The 16,719-nt window shown below is 45.7% G+C and overlaps 1 protein-coding gene across 1 annotated transcript in view; it reads left to right on the top strand.

Moving 5' to 3' along the window:
- Nucleotides 1-1,759: 1,759 nt before the first annotated feature.
- The window catches only part of LOC134003175 (scavenger receptor cysteine-rich type 1 protein M130-like), a 29,509-nt gene continuing 14,549 nt past the window's right edge, over nt 1,760-16,719 (top strand). Inside the window, exons 1-10 of the mRNA XM_062442303.1 lie at nt 1,760-1,829; nt 3,584-3,889; nt 4,033-4,317; nt 5,074-5,379; nt 6,909-6,916; nt 9,282-9,561; nt 14,314-14,622; nt 14,717-14,998; nt 15,986-16,291; nt 16,435-16,716. Of these exons, the coding sequence (XP_062298287.1) occupies nt 1,775-1,829; nt 3,584-3,889; nt 4,033-4,317; nt 5,074-5,379; nt 6,909-6,916; nt 9,282-9,561; nt 14,314-14,622; nt 14,717-14,998; nt 15,986-16,291; nt 16,435-16,716 (2,419 nt within the window). The 5' untranslated portion in view covers nt 1,760-1,774. The remainder of the gene's footprint in view (nt 1,830-3,583; nt 3,890-4,032; nt 4,318-5,073; nt 5,380-6,908; nt 6,917-9,281; nt 9,562-14,313; nt 14,623-14,716; nt 14,999-15,985; nt 16,292-16,434; nt 16,717-16,719) is intronic.

The raw sequence follows: 16,719 nt of genomic DNA, 5'->3' as shown, positions 1-16,719 counted from the left end.
TGCAGATTTAATACCAGAAGGATCATCAGCAGTAACCATCAGGGCCAGTCGAGGAATGGACCTGGATCTGGTGACCAGGCTACAGAGCTGTTCACAAGTCATTTTTTACATGTCCAAGTCAAGTCTCAAGTCTCTGAGCTAGACTCCAAGTCAAGTCTCAAGTCTTTGAGCTAGACTCCAAGTCAAGTCTCAAGTCTTTGAGCTAGAGTCCAAGTAAAGTCTCAAGTCTCTCGCCAACACTAAATCAAATTCAAATTCTGACCTTAGAGCTGTACAATCCTTCTGTTTGTAAGTTGAGATGCCCTCTCCTGAAACTGTAACCAAATCTACCTTCGGCTGTTACCTTGACCTAGACCTTGATATAGGACAGTATGAACATGTATCAATTGTAGGTTCACTATAGAGAATCTACTGCAATGTGATGTGAAGAAACATACACTAAGAATTATTTCAATTCCATAACTGTATTTTCTTCAACAAAAAAATAATTATTTTAACAATGTTGTAAAATAATTATTTTAACAATGTTGTAAAATATAACAAAATGAACAAAACATGAACATCACAGAAACACTCAGTTTAACACTGTGGTACAAACACACCTTTAATCTGCTGCTTAACACAACACACAGCAGGGAATGTGTGGGGATATTATAAAATATATATATATAAAATGACCATAGTTAACGCAACGTTGTGTTTTTTAATAATTAGTAGCGGAGCCACTAAGTTAGTGGCACTAAATAACGGAGTTGCGGTGGTTTCCTGTCTGATCTTTCAAAATAAAACCTTTGCTATTGTGCGCTTCTTCTTATTATTAACAAACAAAATTGGGGCTTGTCAATTACGGGAGAAATGACGGGAGGGCGGCGGGAGATGGTTTCGAAATATGGGAGAACCAGGGAAAAACGGGAGTGTGAAGGCATTGTATCCAAACGTAATGATCTGAGGCTCCTGCTGAACTTGTCGCACTCGCCATTGTCAATGTCTGATACTGAAGATGCGCGCTCCACACATGGCGTTGGTGTTTACATCTAGCTCAGAGCCAGAGATTATACAAAAAGATGAATGACAGATAAATAATGAGAATAATAATAACATGAAATAAAAGTTGTTCGCGAGTCTCGAGCCTCGAGTCGAAGTCAAGTCTGAAGTCTTTTGAGGTCGAGACCAAGTCGAGTCTGAAGTCACAGTTTAGTGAGACTTAAGTGCAACTCGAGTCCGAGTCGCGAGTCCGAGTCCCCAGCTCTGCCAGGCTATCAAAGTAGCAGGCTAGCTTAGTTAGCCACTGGCCAGCTAAAAACAACAACAACAACCACAGACAGCCATTGAGTCCACAGAGGCAAGACAGACATATCAACAGAAGTCAGGAAAAAAACACTGCAAAGACCTAAGAAATTATAATGGACTACAGAAAATCACACAGATCACTCTCTTGTTTCTGTTCTAATGAAACTCACTTTATTCTTTCACTGATGACTCTCTTGTTTCTGTTCTAATGAAACTCACTTTATTCTTTCACTGATGACTCTCTTGTTTCTGTTCAGAGCCTGTCAGGTTGGTGGGAGGAGCCAGTCGCTGTGCAGGTGAACTGGAGGTGAAACATGGAGAGTGGAGACCAGTGAGTTACTCTGTCTGGACCCTGAAGGAAGCAAATGTCATGTGTAGATATCTGGACTGTGGCTCTGCTCTTTTAACAAGAAGCAGATATGAGGTCCCAAAGATGTCTGTATGGAGGCTCAGACCAGACTGTGTTCGGTCTGGATCTGCACTGATGGACTGTGTATCATCAGATTCTTCTAATCATATCCGGGAGCTCACCTGCTCAGGTAAGTCCATCAGTGACATCATCTCTGACAGTTGCTTTCGACACCGTTTCTCATGTCATACTTGTAGCATACGGCTGTATGCCGCAACATAGGAAAGTCACGACAGTGTGACGTCATTGCCGTAAAGCATTATTCAGTTGTGTTCAGTGTATGAATGGGCGCTGATGTAAATAAAGACACAGTGAGCATACAGTCGTTGTCCGTGCATTATTGGACATAACAATACTCCTGGACAGGTTAGCCTCCATTGGAATCACTGACATCCCTCTGGCTTGGTTCAGATCAGATCTCTCTGGTTGCACACACCGTCCAGCTCCACCGTGCACAACGTAAATGGCTTGGCGCTGAAGCCCACAGAATGGATGGTGGTCGGGCCACCATCCACAGACAGGAAGGACAGGACGAGCGGAGTCAGGGGTTTGTGGGGACGGGTGCAGAGCGGCACACTTTGGAGAAGTGATTCAGTTTACCACAGCATTGGCACCTCTGTCCTGTGGCCGGGCAGACAGGTGCGCGTGTGGGGTGGGAAGAAGAACCGCAGTTTCCACAACGGCGGCGTGCTGCAGTGCCCTGGCGACCCGCGACATTTACCTCGAGGTTATCCTGAGGGGAAGTGGGCTCGGAGAGCTGAGCTGTTAGGGCCACTGTCTGTGCCAGCGGAGCAGACTGCGAGGGGGCCGGGTCTGAGGCCGCTAGCCGCGATGCTAACAAAGCAGCAGACTCGAGCTGCAAGGCCATTACCACTGCCCTCGACAGCGGCAGGTCGTCCAGCGACATGAACAGTTTCTCCCACAGTTTGGGGTCGGTCGTGTGCTCTGCTAGCTGGTCTCGTATCATCTCCTCTTCTAAATTGCCGAACTTACAGAGGCTAGCCAGACACCAGAGGTCGGTTACGTAGTGGTGGACCGACTCACCCGGCCGCTGCCCGCGCTGGCGGAAGACGATCCGCTGTACCATAACGCTCTGTGGAGCAGCGAAATGTCCGGCTAGTAAGGTGACACAGTCCGCATACGTTTTAGCGGGTCTCAGAGTGCGGAAGATGCGCTGTCCCTTGCTACCTAGGCTTTGGATCAACGTGGCCTTTAGCCGCACATCGTCAGCCTCGGGTAACCCGATAGCCGCTATGAATGTCTGGAAAGACTCATGCCAGCGGAACCACGGGATCGGTGGCGTACCAGGCAGAGCGAGGAACGAAGGCAGAGGTAAAAAAAGGAAGCTCCATCCTTGTCGCCAATGTTATGTCCAATAATTCACGGACAACGACTGTATGCTCACTGTGTCTTTATTTACATCAGCGGCCATTCATCTACTGAACTCACTGCATCACACTTTACGGCCATGACGTCACACTGTCGTGACCTTCCTATGTTGTGGCATAAAGCCGTATGCTACAGGCTCATTGATTCAAACTGAGACAATCTGCACCTTTAAGGATATTCACACTACAAGAGAAAGCAGCAGTAGTAGCAGTTTAGAGTTACAGTATACTGTATGTATATGGTATTTAATCATTTGTATTAACACAGTGTAAACAGAGCAGTTTGCTGCTCTCTGTCAGCTCAGTGTCAGAACCATGATCAGATGTACTGACTTCACACTAGGGATCAGTTTCATTAGGATTTTATCAATACTACTACTCTTATCAATACCTCTTATTGATCCGGTTCTTTATCGATACCAATTAAAAAGCTTTATTGGTATGAATGTTGCAGTTAAATATTCCCAAAACTAATGACGGTCCTCTCTCTCTCCAGACTCTGTCAGGCTGGTGAATGGGACTAGTCTGTGTTCAGGCAGACTGGAGGTGAAGTCTGAGCAGTCGTGGTCCTCAGTGTGTGAAGCTGACTTTGACCAGCAGGATGCAGATGTGGTCTGTAGGGAGCTTGACTGTGGGACTTCTTTAGTCCTCCAGGGGGCACTCTATGGAGAAGTGGAGGCTCCAATGTGGACCAAAGAGTTCCAGTGTGGAGGCAATGAGTCTGCTCTCCTGGACTGTGAACGATCAAACTCAGCTACAAGAACCTGCTCACCTGGTAAAGCTGTTGGACTCACCTGCTCAGGTAGAAGAGGAGCTGCAGCTTTGATTTGTCTTCATTTCTGTTCTAATGAAACTCACTTTATTCTTTTACTGATGACTCTCTTGTTTCTGTTCTAATGAAACTCACTTTATTCTTTTACTGATGACTCTCTTGTTTCTGTTCAGAGCCTTTCAGATTGGTGGGAGGAGCCAGTCGCTGTGCAGGTACACTGGAGGTGAAAGAGGGAGTGTGGAGACCATTAAGATACTCTGACTGGACCCTGAATGAAGCAGATGCAATATGTAGAAATCTGGACTGTGGCTCTGCTGTTTCAACAAGAAGCAGAAGGCTAGACTCAGACAGACCTGTATGGGTGATCAGTTCTGACTGTCTTCGTTCTGGATCTGCACGGAGGAGCTGTGTATCATCATCATATTTATCGTCCTCCATCTTGGAGATCACCTGCTCAGGTAAGTCCATCAGTGACTTCATCTCTGACAGTAATATTGTCCTTCCTCTGTCACAGTGATAGTTGGTGGTTTCCATTGGACTGAACTGTAAACTTATCCAGGACGACAGCATCCTAAAGGGTAGAGAAGTTAGCTTGTTCCTGGAGGCTCATTGATTCAAACTGAGACAATCTGCACCTTTAAGGATATTCACACTACAAGAGAAAGCAGCAGTAGTAGCAGTTTAGAGTTACAATATACTGTATGTATATGGTGTTTAATCATTTGTATTAACACAGTGTAAACAGAGCAGTTTGCTGCTCTCTGTCAGCTCAGTGTCAGAACCATGATCAGATGTACTGACTTCACACTAGGGATCAGTTTCATTAGGATTTTATCAATACTACTACTCTTATCAATACCTCTTATTGATCCAGTTCTTCATCAATACTCTCATCGGCTCTTTTTAATTGTCATAAAATTATTACTATATTAATATTATAATTAACGAAAGTCATGAATCCACAAAACTCCTCCTTTTAAACTTATACATCTTCTTTATTTTCTGATATCATGCATTGTTGTCCACCAGTGTCATTCTTCATGCTACCACAAGAAATAACATAAAATATTTTCTGTGGATAAAGACTTGAGTCAGGGTATGAATGTGCTCTCTCTCTTTATCAGTTGTTATTTTCTAATTCAGAAAAAGCTTTATTGGTATGAATATTCCAGTTAAATATTCCCAAAACTAATGATGGTCCTCTCTCTCTCCAGACTCTGTCAGGCTGGTGAATGGGTCTAGACTGTGTTCAGGCAGACTGGAGGTGAAGTCTGAGCAGTCGTGGTCCTCAGTGTGTGAAGCTGACTTTGACCAGCAGGATGCAGAGGTGGTCTGTAGGGAGCTTGGCTGTGGGACTCCTTCAGTCCTCCAGGGGGCGCTCTATGGAGAAGTGGAGGCTCCAATGTGGACCAAAGAGTTCCAGTGTGGAGGCCATGAGTCTGCTCTCCTGGACTGTAGAAGATCAGACTCAGCTAGAAGAACCTGCTCACCTGGTAAAGCTGTTGGACTCACCTGCTCAGGTAGAAGAGGAGCTGCAGCTTTGATTTGTCTTCATTTCTGTTCTAATGAAACTCACTTTATTCTTTTACTGATGACTCTCTTGTTTCTGTTCTAATGAAACTCACTTTATTCTTTTACTGATGACTCTGTTGTTTCTGTTCTAATGAAACTCACTTTATTTGGAACGTACAGCGGAACGGAAATGACAACGATTCAAATGATCAGCACGGCAGGTAAATAGAACAATTGCACTGGCAGGTCACTCACTACAAACCTGCAATTGTGGCTGGCAAAAAATAACATCAGAGAAGGGTGTCACGATCCATCAGGGCAGGAAAAGGTGCCTGAGAGAGCTTACTGAGGGGCCTCGCATTGACCAGTTCTTCCTTAGAGGTAGGAAAAGTAAGTTGAGTGAAGCCCAGTGGCAGGACAAGCACCACAGCCCACAGGGTATCAGAACCCCAGAAAAAGCTCAATCTAGCACAAGTCTATTATTAGTCTGAGCCCAGAGCCCACTCAGCTACAGCCAGTTGTAGAATGGAGGATGGATGGGCGTAAGCCTCAGATCATGTGGCCTAAATCCTGCCAGAAAAAAGAGTGGGTAACCATCGACACAGACCTTGTTCGGCTCGTAGAAGGTCTGAAAGGAGATATGGAAAGAAGAATGGAGAAGATGGGAGAGATCATCTACAGAGATTCGGGGTGAGAAGTAAGAACCCAAGAACGACAAAGGAACCATCAGCTCAGTGCAAGTCCAGAAGACAGCAGGAAATTGCTGAGAAAGCAGTGGAAGAAGGCCACAGACGTGGAAAAAGGATGGTCTTGAGGCACTCCAGAGCGACATCAGGCAGCGCCTAGCAGTGTTGCGAAGAGCAGAGTGTTCAAGGAAACAACGAGAGAAGAAAGAGCGATCGAGGGCTGCTTTCTACAAATATCCATACAAGTTCGCCAAAAGCCTGTTTGTCAAAGAGAAAACCAGGACCCTAAAAATACCTGTAAGGAAACTGGAGGAGCACCTGAAAAACACCTATTCCGACAATCGGAGGCAAGTGCCTGCCACTATTCTGGATGACATGCCACCAATCCAACCACCATTACATCAAATGGATACAAGGCCCCCTACATGGAGAATGTGGAGAACACAGTTAAGCGGGCGAGGTCGGCATCAGCCCCTGGGCCCAACGGCATTCCATAGGTTTCCATAGGGTTTATAAGAACACTCCTGGTGTCTTGAAGTACCTCTAGCACCAAATGAAGGTGGCTTGGAATAAAGTCATCATACCAAAGGCATGGCAAAGGGCAAGAGGGATCTTGATTCCAAAGGAGAATAACTCCTCAACCATCAGCTAGTTCCGCCAGATCTGTCTCCTGAATGTGGAAGGAAAAACGTTCTTTAGTGTTGTGGCACAAAGACTATCAGCCTTCTTGTTGAAAAACAACCTTGTAGACACCTCAGTACAGAAGGCCGGGATAGGTGGCTTTTCAGGATGGCTGGGACATGCAAACATCATCTGGCACCAAGTACAAACAGCCAAGAAGGAAAAGAAAGACCTGCATGTGGTCTTCCTAGATCTTGCCAATGCCTTCGTGTCAGTGCAACACGAGATACTTTGGACGGCGTTCAATTTCTTCCATGTCCCAGAGGGCATAACAAAGCTGGTCAAAGGTTACTTCCAAGACCTTCAGTTCTGCGTCACAACACAGGACAGCACCACTACCTGGCAACACCTGGAAATCGGAATAATGGAAAGGCTGCACTATTTCTCCCCTGGCATTCACTATGGCAATGGAGATGATTATTCGAGCATCACAGTGGTTGGTTGGAGGTGAACGCTTGGAGAATGGGCTACGTCTTCCCCCAATCAGGGCATATATGGATGATATGGTGACTATAACAACAACAAAGCCATGCACCAAACGCCTGCTGGATAAACTCCAGAAAAACATCCACTGGGCCCGAATGGAGGATAAATCCAGCAAATCTCACAGCATCTCCATTGTCAAAGGCCAACTCATCAATGAAAGGTTCTGCATCAGTGGAGAGCAAATACCAATGATCCTGGAGAAACCCATCAAAAGCCTTGGACGTTGGTACAATGCAGCCCTCAAAGATGCTGAGCAGTTGGAAGAACTTAGGCAGGATACAATAAGCGGCCTCAACCAAATCAACAGATCTGCTCTTCCAGGGAAGTTGAAGTTGTGGTGCTTCCAATTTGGTCTCCTGCCTTGTCTTGTATGGCCAATAACCATCTACGAGGTTGCTATATCCCATGCCAATCGACTGGAGAGACTGGTGAATGCTCAATTGAGGAAGCTGCTTGGCCTGCCAAGATGCCTGAGCAGTGTGGGGCTGTATGGGAACAGAGCCCTCTCCCTGCCTATTTCAAGCCTGGTGGAGGAGTATAAATGTGCCAAAGCACGACTGGAGATGACACTCACCGAGTCCCGGGACCCCTTGGTACGAGATGCTGCACCCACCGTGGTAATGGGGAAGAAGCCTCAAGCTGCAGTGGCTGATGCACAGGCTGCCCCTCAGTCACCGGGACATCATGGGGCACGTCCAACACGGCAGAGGAGGCTTTGGGCTAGGAACAACAGCACCCACATGGCAAAAAGGTACTCCAACTTAATGAGGACACATGGTGGTGGAGGAGGTGCGATGCCAGGAGGAAGCAGCCAGGTGTGCCAGAGCAGTCTCCCAAGCATAGCAAATGGCATAGCAAAAGCATAGAGAAAAGGAAAATAACCTGGAGGGAGCTGCGGAACATGGAATCGAACAGGCTAAGTTTCATAATCAGAGCCACATACGATGTACTTCCCTCTCCAACAAACCTACATCTCTGGTTCGGAGAGGACCCAGCATTCCTCCTGTGTGCAGCCCCAGCAACCCTCAAACACATCCTAGTGGGTTGTAAGATCTGCCTGACCCAAGGAAGATACACCTGAAGGCACAATCAAGTGCTGAAATGCTTAGCCTCTGCAATTGAGCACAAGAGAGCCACAACCAATACCATTCCACCAACTGCCCAGACTACCTTCCCACAGACAAAATCCTTAATCGGGGAAGGGGAGAAACTGGGGACCAACAACTCACCATCAGACTCAGGCCCATTAAGTGCAGCTAGGGACTAGGAAATGCATGTCAACCTAAGCAAAAGACTCACCTTCCTTTCAGAAGTTGCTGTGACCAACCTGCGCCCAGATCTGGTTTTCGAGTCCAAGTCCTGCCGAAGTGCCTTCATCTTTGAGCTGATGGTCCCTTGGGAAGATACCACCGATGAGGCATATGAAAGGAAAAAGCTGCGCTACGCCAACCTGGCAGCTTAAGCAGAGAAACAGGGATGGAGTGTGAAGGTGTGCCCTGTAGAGGTGGGCTGCAGGGGCTTTTTTGCTAGTTCCACAATAAGGCTCCTGAAGGAAGTTGGCATCAGAGGGCCAGTGGAAGACCATCAAAGAACTTGCCACAGTCGCTGAGAAGAGCAGTCACTGGCTGTGGCTGAGAAGAAAGGAGACAGGGTGGGGAGCCAAATGACCACTTAGTCCAATGCGGCACACACCCAGGTCTGATCAGCCTGCAGTGGGCGTGCCTCAGCTGAGGGTGTCTTGTGATAAATGGTCGAAACACCCAATGAAGCTGGGGTAAACAACTGAAGATGTGTTGCATGGGAGGAAACATCACTAATCGTTCATCGCCAAACCCAATCCAACCAAGAAGACATCTCACAACCCTTTCAAGGAAAGTGCTGAGCTGAATCATTAGGGATTGTAAAATCTAGTCCTATTAAGCAATATTTTACTGATGACTCTCTTGTTTCTGTTCTAATGAAACTCACTTTATTATTTTACTGATGACTCTCTTGTTTCGGTTCTAATGAAACTCACTTTATTCCTTTATTGATGACTCTGTTGTTTCTGTTCAGAGCCTGTCAGGTTGGTGGGAGGAGCCAGTCGCTGTGCAGGTACACTGGAGCTGAAACATGGAGAGTGGAGACCAGTGAGTTACTCTGACTGGACCCTGAAGAAAGCAGACGTACTATGTAGATATTTGGACTGTGGCTCTGCTGTTTCAATAGGAAGCAGAAATGAAGCCTCACACAGATCTGTATGGTGGATCAGATCTGACTGTTTTCTGTCTGAATCTTCCCTGATGGACTGTGTATCATCACGTTCATCTTCCTCCATAGTGGAGCTCACCTGCTCAGGTAAGTCCATCAGTGACATCATCTCTGACAGTAATATTCTCCTTCCTCTGTCACAGTGATAGTTGGTGGTTTCCATTGGACTGAACTGTAAACTTATCCAGGACGACAGCATCCTAAAGGGTAGAGAAGTTAGCTTGTTCCTGGAGGCTCATTGATTCAAACTGAGACAATCTGCACCTTTAAGGATATTCACACTACAAAAGAAAGCAGCAGTAGTAGCAGTTTAGAGTTACAATATACTGTATGTATATGGTATTTAATCATTTGTATTAACACAGTGTAAACAGAGCAGTTTGCTGCTCTCTGTCAGCTCAGTGTCAGAACCATGATTAACCATTAATGAGGTTTTCCTGCTAAAATAAAGATTCAGTAGAGAAAATAAAAATTCTACCACAAGATGGTGCCTGAATAAGACATTTTAAAATCGTACAAATAACATGAACTATGTTCTGTAGATAAAGACTTGAGTCAGGGTATGAATGTGCTCTCTCTCTTTACCAGTTGTTCCTTTTAAATTCAGTAAAAGTTTAATTGGTATGAATGTTGCAGTTAAATCTTCCCAAAACTAATGAAGGTCCTCTCTCTCTCCAGACTCTGTCAGGCTGGTGAATGGGACTAGTCGGTGTTCAGGCAGACTGGAGGTGAAGTCTGAGCAATCGTGGTCCTCAGTGTGTGAAGCTGACTTTGACCAGCAGGATGCAAAGGTGGTCTGTAAGGAGCTTGGTTGTGGGGCTCCTTCAGTCCTCCAGGGGGCGCTCCATGGAGAAGTGGAGGCTCCAATGTGGACCAAAAAGTTCCACTGTGGAGGCCATGAGTCTGCTCTCCTGGACTGTGAACGATCAAACTCAGCTAGAAGAACCTGCTCACCTGGTAAAGCTGTTGGACTCACCTGCTCAGGTAGAAGAGGAGCTGCAGCTTTGATTTGTCTTCATTTCTGTTCTAATGAAACTCACTTTATTCTTTTACTGATGACTCTCTTGTTTCTGTTCTAATGATACTCCCTTTATACTTTTACTGATGACTCTCTTGTTTCTGTTCAGAGCCTGTCAGGTTGGTGGGAGGAGCCAGTCGCTGTGCAGGTACACTGGAGATGAAACAGGGAGAGTGGAGACCAGTGAGTTCCTCCGACTGGACCCTGAAGGAAGCAGATGTAATGTGTGGATATTTGGACTGTGGCTCTACTGTTTCAACAGGAAGCAGAAAGTTAGACGCAGACAGATCTGCATGGGTCTTCAGATCTGACTGTCTTTATTCTGGATCTGCACGCAGGGACTGTGTATCATCATCAGATTCCTCTTCCTCCATCTTGGAGATCACCTGTTCAGGTAAGTCCATCAGTGACATCATCTCTGACAGTAATATTTTCCTTCCTCTGTCACAGTGATAGTTGGTGGTTTCCATTGGAATTTACTGTTAATACCATGACAGCAGTGTACATTTCCCCCAGTGCAAATGTTAAAGTCTGTGTAAAGTAAGAATAAATATGAGTTTGACATACCACAGAAAAGTGTGTTGTTAACCAGCCTGCCAAATGTGAATGATTAAAAAAATTGGCAAATATATGAAATTAGGCTTCAAAGTTGTGTAAAAATGAGCCTCTTTCTCTTCTGCCAAACGCTGTGGGCGTTCCCGCCGAGTCCGCTGAAGCCGCGCCCCCTACCACCTGTCAATCAAAGTCACCACCTCTACCAGAAACATGGACGGTATGGCTGAAAGCTTTCTGCTAGCTTCTAGCTACGCTGCTAGCTCGGCGGCTAACTCGGTGGCTAACTCAGCTAACTGTAGACTGTAGTAGTAGTGTGCCCTGAATGTATTAATACCGCTACAGCAGCAGGGCGGGTTTATGCTATCTAAATGTTTGAAATGCTTTTTACACATTTTTGAGAAATACATTTATGAACTATTTAATGTGTTTAGAAGAAAAAGGCTGAATTCACTTTACACAAACTTTAAAGAAGCCCTGAATGTTCTCTACCGTTCCATCAGTGACTTTTAAAATACTCATCCAGACAGTGTTTTCATTGTGGCAGGGGACTGCAATCAGGCCAAAATGAAAACAGTTCTCCCTCACTTCCATCAGTATGTGGATTTGCAACTATGGGAGACAATACACTGGATCTAGCCTACACGAACATCAAGAAGGCATTTAAGGCAGCACCCCGCCCCCACCTCGGCTCCTCAGACCATCTCTCTGTGATGCTTATTCCTGCATACAAGCCACTGCTAATCAGAGAAAACCCCACTGTTATGCAGGTGAGGGTCTGGCCTGTAGGAACTATGGAAGCATTATAGGACTGCTTTGAGTGCACTGACTGGGACATGTTCAAGGTAGCTGCAACTGATAATCAACACACAAGCGTGGAGGAGTATGCTGAGTCTGTGACTGCTTATATTCAGAATTGCATGGAAGATGTCTGTGTCATCAAGAACATCACCATACGGGCCAACGAGAAACCCTCGATGACTAAGGAGGTACGTAGAATCCTCAACGCACGGTATGACGCCTTTAAAGCTTTAGACATGGTGGTGCTCAGAACAGCAAGAGCCATCCTCAACCGTGCCATAAGAGCAGCAAGGCGTGTCTATAGTCAGAAGATACTGAATTTCTTCTTTGACCCTATGAACACCAGATGCACGTGGCAGGGTATCCAAGCCACTACAGACTATAAAGCTGCTCCTCCACCCTGTATGAACAATACAAACATCCTCAACAAGCTAAATAGATAATTTGGGAGGTTTAAGGGAACTTAACAACACTCCTGTGAGAAAAGCTATTCCTCATCCTGATGAGCAGGCACTTAATTTCGACACATCTGATGTCTGAAGGACCCTGAGAAGAGTGAATTTACAAAAAGCTGCAGGCCCTGACCGAGGACAGGTGCTCAGGGAATGTGCTGACCAGCTGGCTCGGGTTCTCACAGACATCTTCAACATTTCATTGAACAAGCCTGTTGTACCATCATGTTTCAACTGCTACCATCATACCAGTGCCCAAAAAAGCCACAATAACATGTCTCATGATAAGGTGCTTTGAGAGGCTTGTGAAGAACTGTAGTGTCTCCAGACCCGCCCCCCATATTCGATTCGTTCCAGTTTGCTTACCGCCCTAATCACTCCATAGAGTACACCATTTCCTCCGCACTACATCTGAGCTTGGCACATTTAGAGAAGAAGAACACACATATGCGAATGCTGTTTGTGGACTTCAGCTCAGCGTTCAACACCATCATCCCACAACATTTGGAAAGCAAACTGGGCCCCCTGGGTTTCAGCAACCCTATGTGTAACTGGCTGCTGGACTTCCTCACCAACGAGCCCAATCTGTCTCCAGTGTCGTCTTCCTGAGCACTGGCTCCCCTCAGTCCACTGCTCTTCACTCTGATGACCCATGACTACTGAGCCAGGTCCACTACTAATCACACATTGTGAAGTATGCAGACGAAACAACAGCAGTGGGCCTCATCCGGGACAACAATGACCTGGCCTACAGAGAGGAGGTGAACCAACTGGTGGACTGGTGCAATACAAACAACCTGGTCCTGAATGTCGTAAAAACCAAGGACATAGATGTTGACTTCAGGAGGAACCAGCACAGTCACACACCACTCCTCATCAACAACAGGCCAGTGGAGGTAAATAACAGCACCACGTTCCTCGGGGTGCAGATAACAGACACTATGTCCTGGTGTCTTCACACTGAAGCTCTTGTAAAGGGAGCTCTGCAGTGCCTGCACTTTTTACTCCCAATGAGGAGAGCACACCTCCCCCCTGCCATCCTGACCACTTTTTACAGAGTTACAATAGAGAGCATACTGAACAGCTGCATCTCTGTGTGGTTGGGAGCCTGCAGTGCTTCAGATTGGAAGTCCCTGCAAATAGTGGTGAGGGCAGCGGAGAAGATCATTGGGACTTCATTTCCTCCCATCCAGGACATTGCACAAAACGCTGAGTGACCAGAGCTCACAACATCATACAAGACCCCTCCCACCCCCACCATGGACTGTTCTCCCTACTGGCCTTTGGCAAGAGGTTTTGCAGCATTCGTAGCAGAACAGCCAGATTCTGCGACAGATTCTTTCACTAAGCCGTCAGATTGTTGAATTCCCAAAAATCCCACAACCTACGCACCCACACTCACAATGGACGGTTCCATGGACTGTACAGTTTACATACATATATATATATATATATAATTTTGTTTTGTTTAATTTACTGTTTTATTATTTTTAATATCAACATGGCGTCATATGCATCAATGGCATTGGCATACAGAAGATGCAACGTTTTATTCTCTCTGGTGGGGCAGTCAATATACTGGTGAAAGTTATTTAAAGTTTTGTCCAGTGAAGCATGATTAAAATCACCTGTAATAACCATGAATGCATCCGGGTATTCAGTCTGTAGTTTAGCAGCGGTGGAGCTGATGGCTTCACAGGCTACCGCTGCATCAGCTGACAGGATAACAACGATAACAATGGTGGACGTGAAGTCCCTCGGTAAATAATACGGGCGCATTCCCACTGCTAGCAGCTCAATGTCCGGGGTACAGAGACGTTCCTTCCCAGTAACATGTCCGGGACATAAATACAATCTATCTTATTTAAATATTTCTCTAGATAAAGACTTGAGTCAGGGTATGAATGTGCTCTCTCTCTTTATCAGATGTTGCTTTCAAATTCAGAAAAAGCTTTATTGGTATGAATGTTGCAGTTAAATATTCCCAAAACTAATGATGGTCCTCTCTCTCTCCAGACTCTGTCAGGCTGGTGAATGGGACTAGTCTGTGTTCAGGCAGACTGGAGGTGAAGTCTGAGCAGTCGTGGTCCTCAGTGTGTGAACCTGACTTTGACCAGCAGGATGCAGAGGTGGTTTGTAGGGAGCTTGGCTGTGGGACTCCTTTAGTCCTCCAGGGGGCGCTCTATGGAGAAGTGGAGGCTCCAATGTGGACCAAAGAGTTCCAGTGTGGAGGCAATGAGTCTGCTCTCCTGGACTGTAGAAGATCAGACTCAGCTAGAAGAACCTGCTCACCTGGTAAAGCTGTTGGACTCACCTGCTCACCAGGTAGAAGAGGAGCTGCAGCTTTGATTTGTCTTCATTTCTGTTCTAATAAAACTCACTTTATACTTTCACTGATGACTCTTTTGTTTCTGTTCAGAGCCTGTCAGGTTGGTGGGAGGAGCCAGTCGCTGTGCAGGTACACTGGAGATGAAACATGGAGAGTGGAGACCAGTGAGTTACTCTGTCTGGACCCTGAAGGAAGCCGCTATAATATGCAGACATCTGGACTGTGGCTCTGCTCTTTCAATAAGCAGCAGAAATGAATACTCATACAGATCTCTATGGAGCATCAGTTCTGACTGTGTTCAGTCTGGATCTGCACTGAGGGACTGTGCATCATCATATTCCTCTTACTTCATCATGGAAATCACCTGCTCAGGTAAGTCCATCAGTGAAATCATCTCTGACAGTAATATTGTCCTTCCTCTGTCACAGTGATAGTTGGTGGTTTCCATTGGACTGAACTGTAAACTTATCCAGGACGACAGCATCCTAAAGGGTAGAGAAGTTAGCTTGTTCCTGGAGGCTCATTGATTCAAACTGAGACAATCTGCACCTTTAAGGATCTTCACACTACAAGAGAAAGCAGCAGTAGTAGCAGTTTACAGTTACAATATACTGTATGTATATGGTATTTAATCATTTGTATTAACACAGTGTAAACAGAGCAGTTTGCTGCTCTCTGTCAGCTCAGTGTCAGAACCATGATCAGATGTACTGACTTCACACTAGGAATCAGTTTCATTAGGATTTTATCAATACTACTACTCTTATCAATACCTCTTATTGATCTGGTTCTTCATCAATACTCTTCTCAATACCAATAAATAATCTTTATTGGTATGAATGTTGCAGTTAAATATTCCCAAAACATCGCAACGATTGATTGATGCAACGTTTTATTGTCTCTGGTGGGGCAGTCAATATACTGGTGAAAGTTATTTAAAGTTTTGTCCAGTGAAGCATGATTAAAATCACCTGTAATAACCATGAATGCATCCGGGTATTCAGTCTGTAGTTTAGCAGCGGTGGAGCTGATGGCTTCACAGGCTACCGCTGCATCAGCTGACAGGATAACAACGATAACAATGGTGGACGTCAAGTCCCTCGGTAAATAATACGGGCGCATTCCCACTGCTAGCAGCTCAATGTCCGGGGTACAGAGACGTTCCTTCCCAGTAACATGTCCGGGACATAAATACAATCTATCTTATTTAAATATTTCTCTAGATAAAGACTTGAGTCAGGGTATGAATGTGCTCTCTCTCTTTATCAGATGTTGCTTTCAAATTCAGAAAAAGCTTTATTGGTATGAATGTTGCAGTTAAATATTCCCAAAACTAATGATGGTCCTCTCTCTCTCCAGACTCTGTCAGGCTGGTGAATGGGACTAGTCTGTGTTCAGGCAGACTGGAGGTGAAGTCTGAGCAGTCGTGGTCCTCAGTGTGTGAAGCTGACTTTGACCAGCAGGATGCAGAGGTGGTCTGTAGGCAGATTGACTGTGGGGCTCCTTCAGTCCTCCAGGGGGCGCTCTATGGAGAAGTGGAGGCTCCAATGTGGACCAAAGAGTTCCAGTGTGGAGGCAATGAGTCTGCTCTCCTGGACTGTAGAAGATCAGACTCAGCTAGAAGAACCTGCTCACCTGGTAAAGCTGTTGGACTCACCTGCTCAGGTAGAAGAGGAGCTGCAGCTTTGATTTGTCTTCATTTCTGTTCTAATGAAACTCACTTTATTCTTTTACTGATGACTCTCTTGTTTCTGTTCTAATGAAACTCACTTTATTCTTTTACTGATGACTCTCTTGTTTCTGTTCAGAGCCTGTCAGGTTGGTGGGAGGAGCCAGTCGCTGTGCAGGTACACTGGAGGTGAAATATGGAGAGTGGAGACCAGTGTGGTACTATGACTGGATCCCGAAGGATGCAGATGTAATATGTAGATATTTGGACTGTGGCTCTGCTGTTTCAACAAGAAGCAGAGATGAAGCCTCAAGCAGATCTACATGGTGGTTCAGATCTGACTGGCTTCATTCTGCTTCTGATGTGAGGGACTGTGTGTTCTCATATTCCTCTTCCTCCATCTTGGAGCTCACTTGCTCAGGTA

The sequence above is a fragment of the Scomber scombrus genome, chromosome 21 (assembly GCF_963691925.1).
Source record: "Scomber scombrus chromosome 21, fScoSco1.1, whole genome shotgun sequence".
In the NCBI taxonomy this organism is placed as follows: Eukaryota; Metazoa; Chordata; class Actinopteri; order Scombriformes; family Scombridae; genus Scomber; species Scomber scombrus.
The sequence above is the reverse complement of the archived record's forward strand: the minus strand, read 5'-3'. Positions and strand labels throughout refer to the sequence as shown.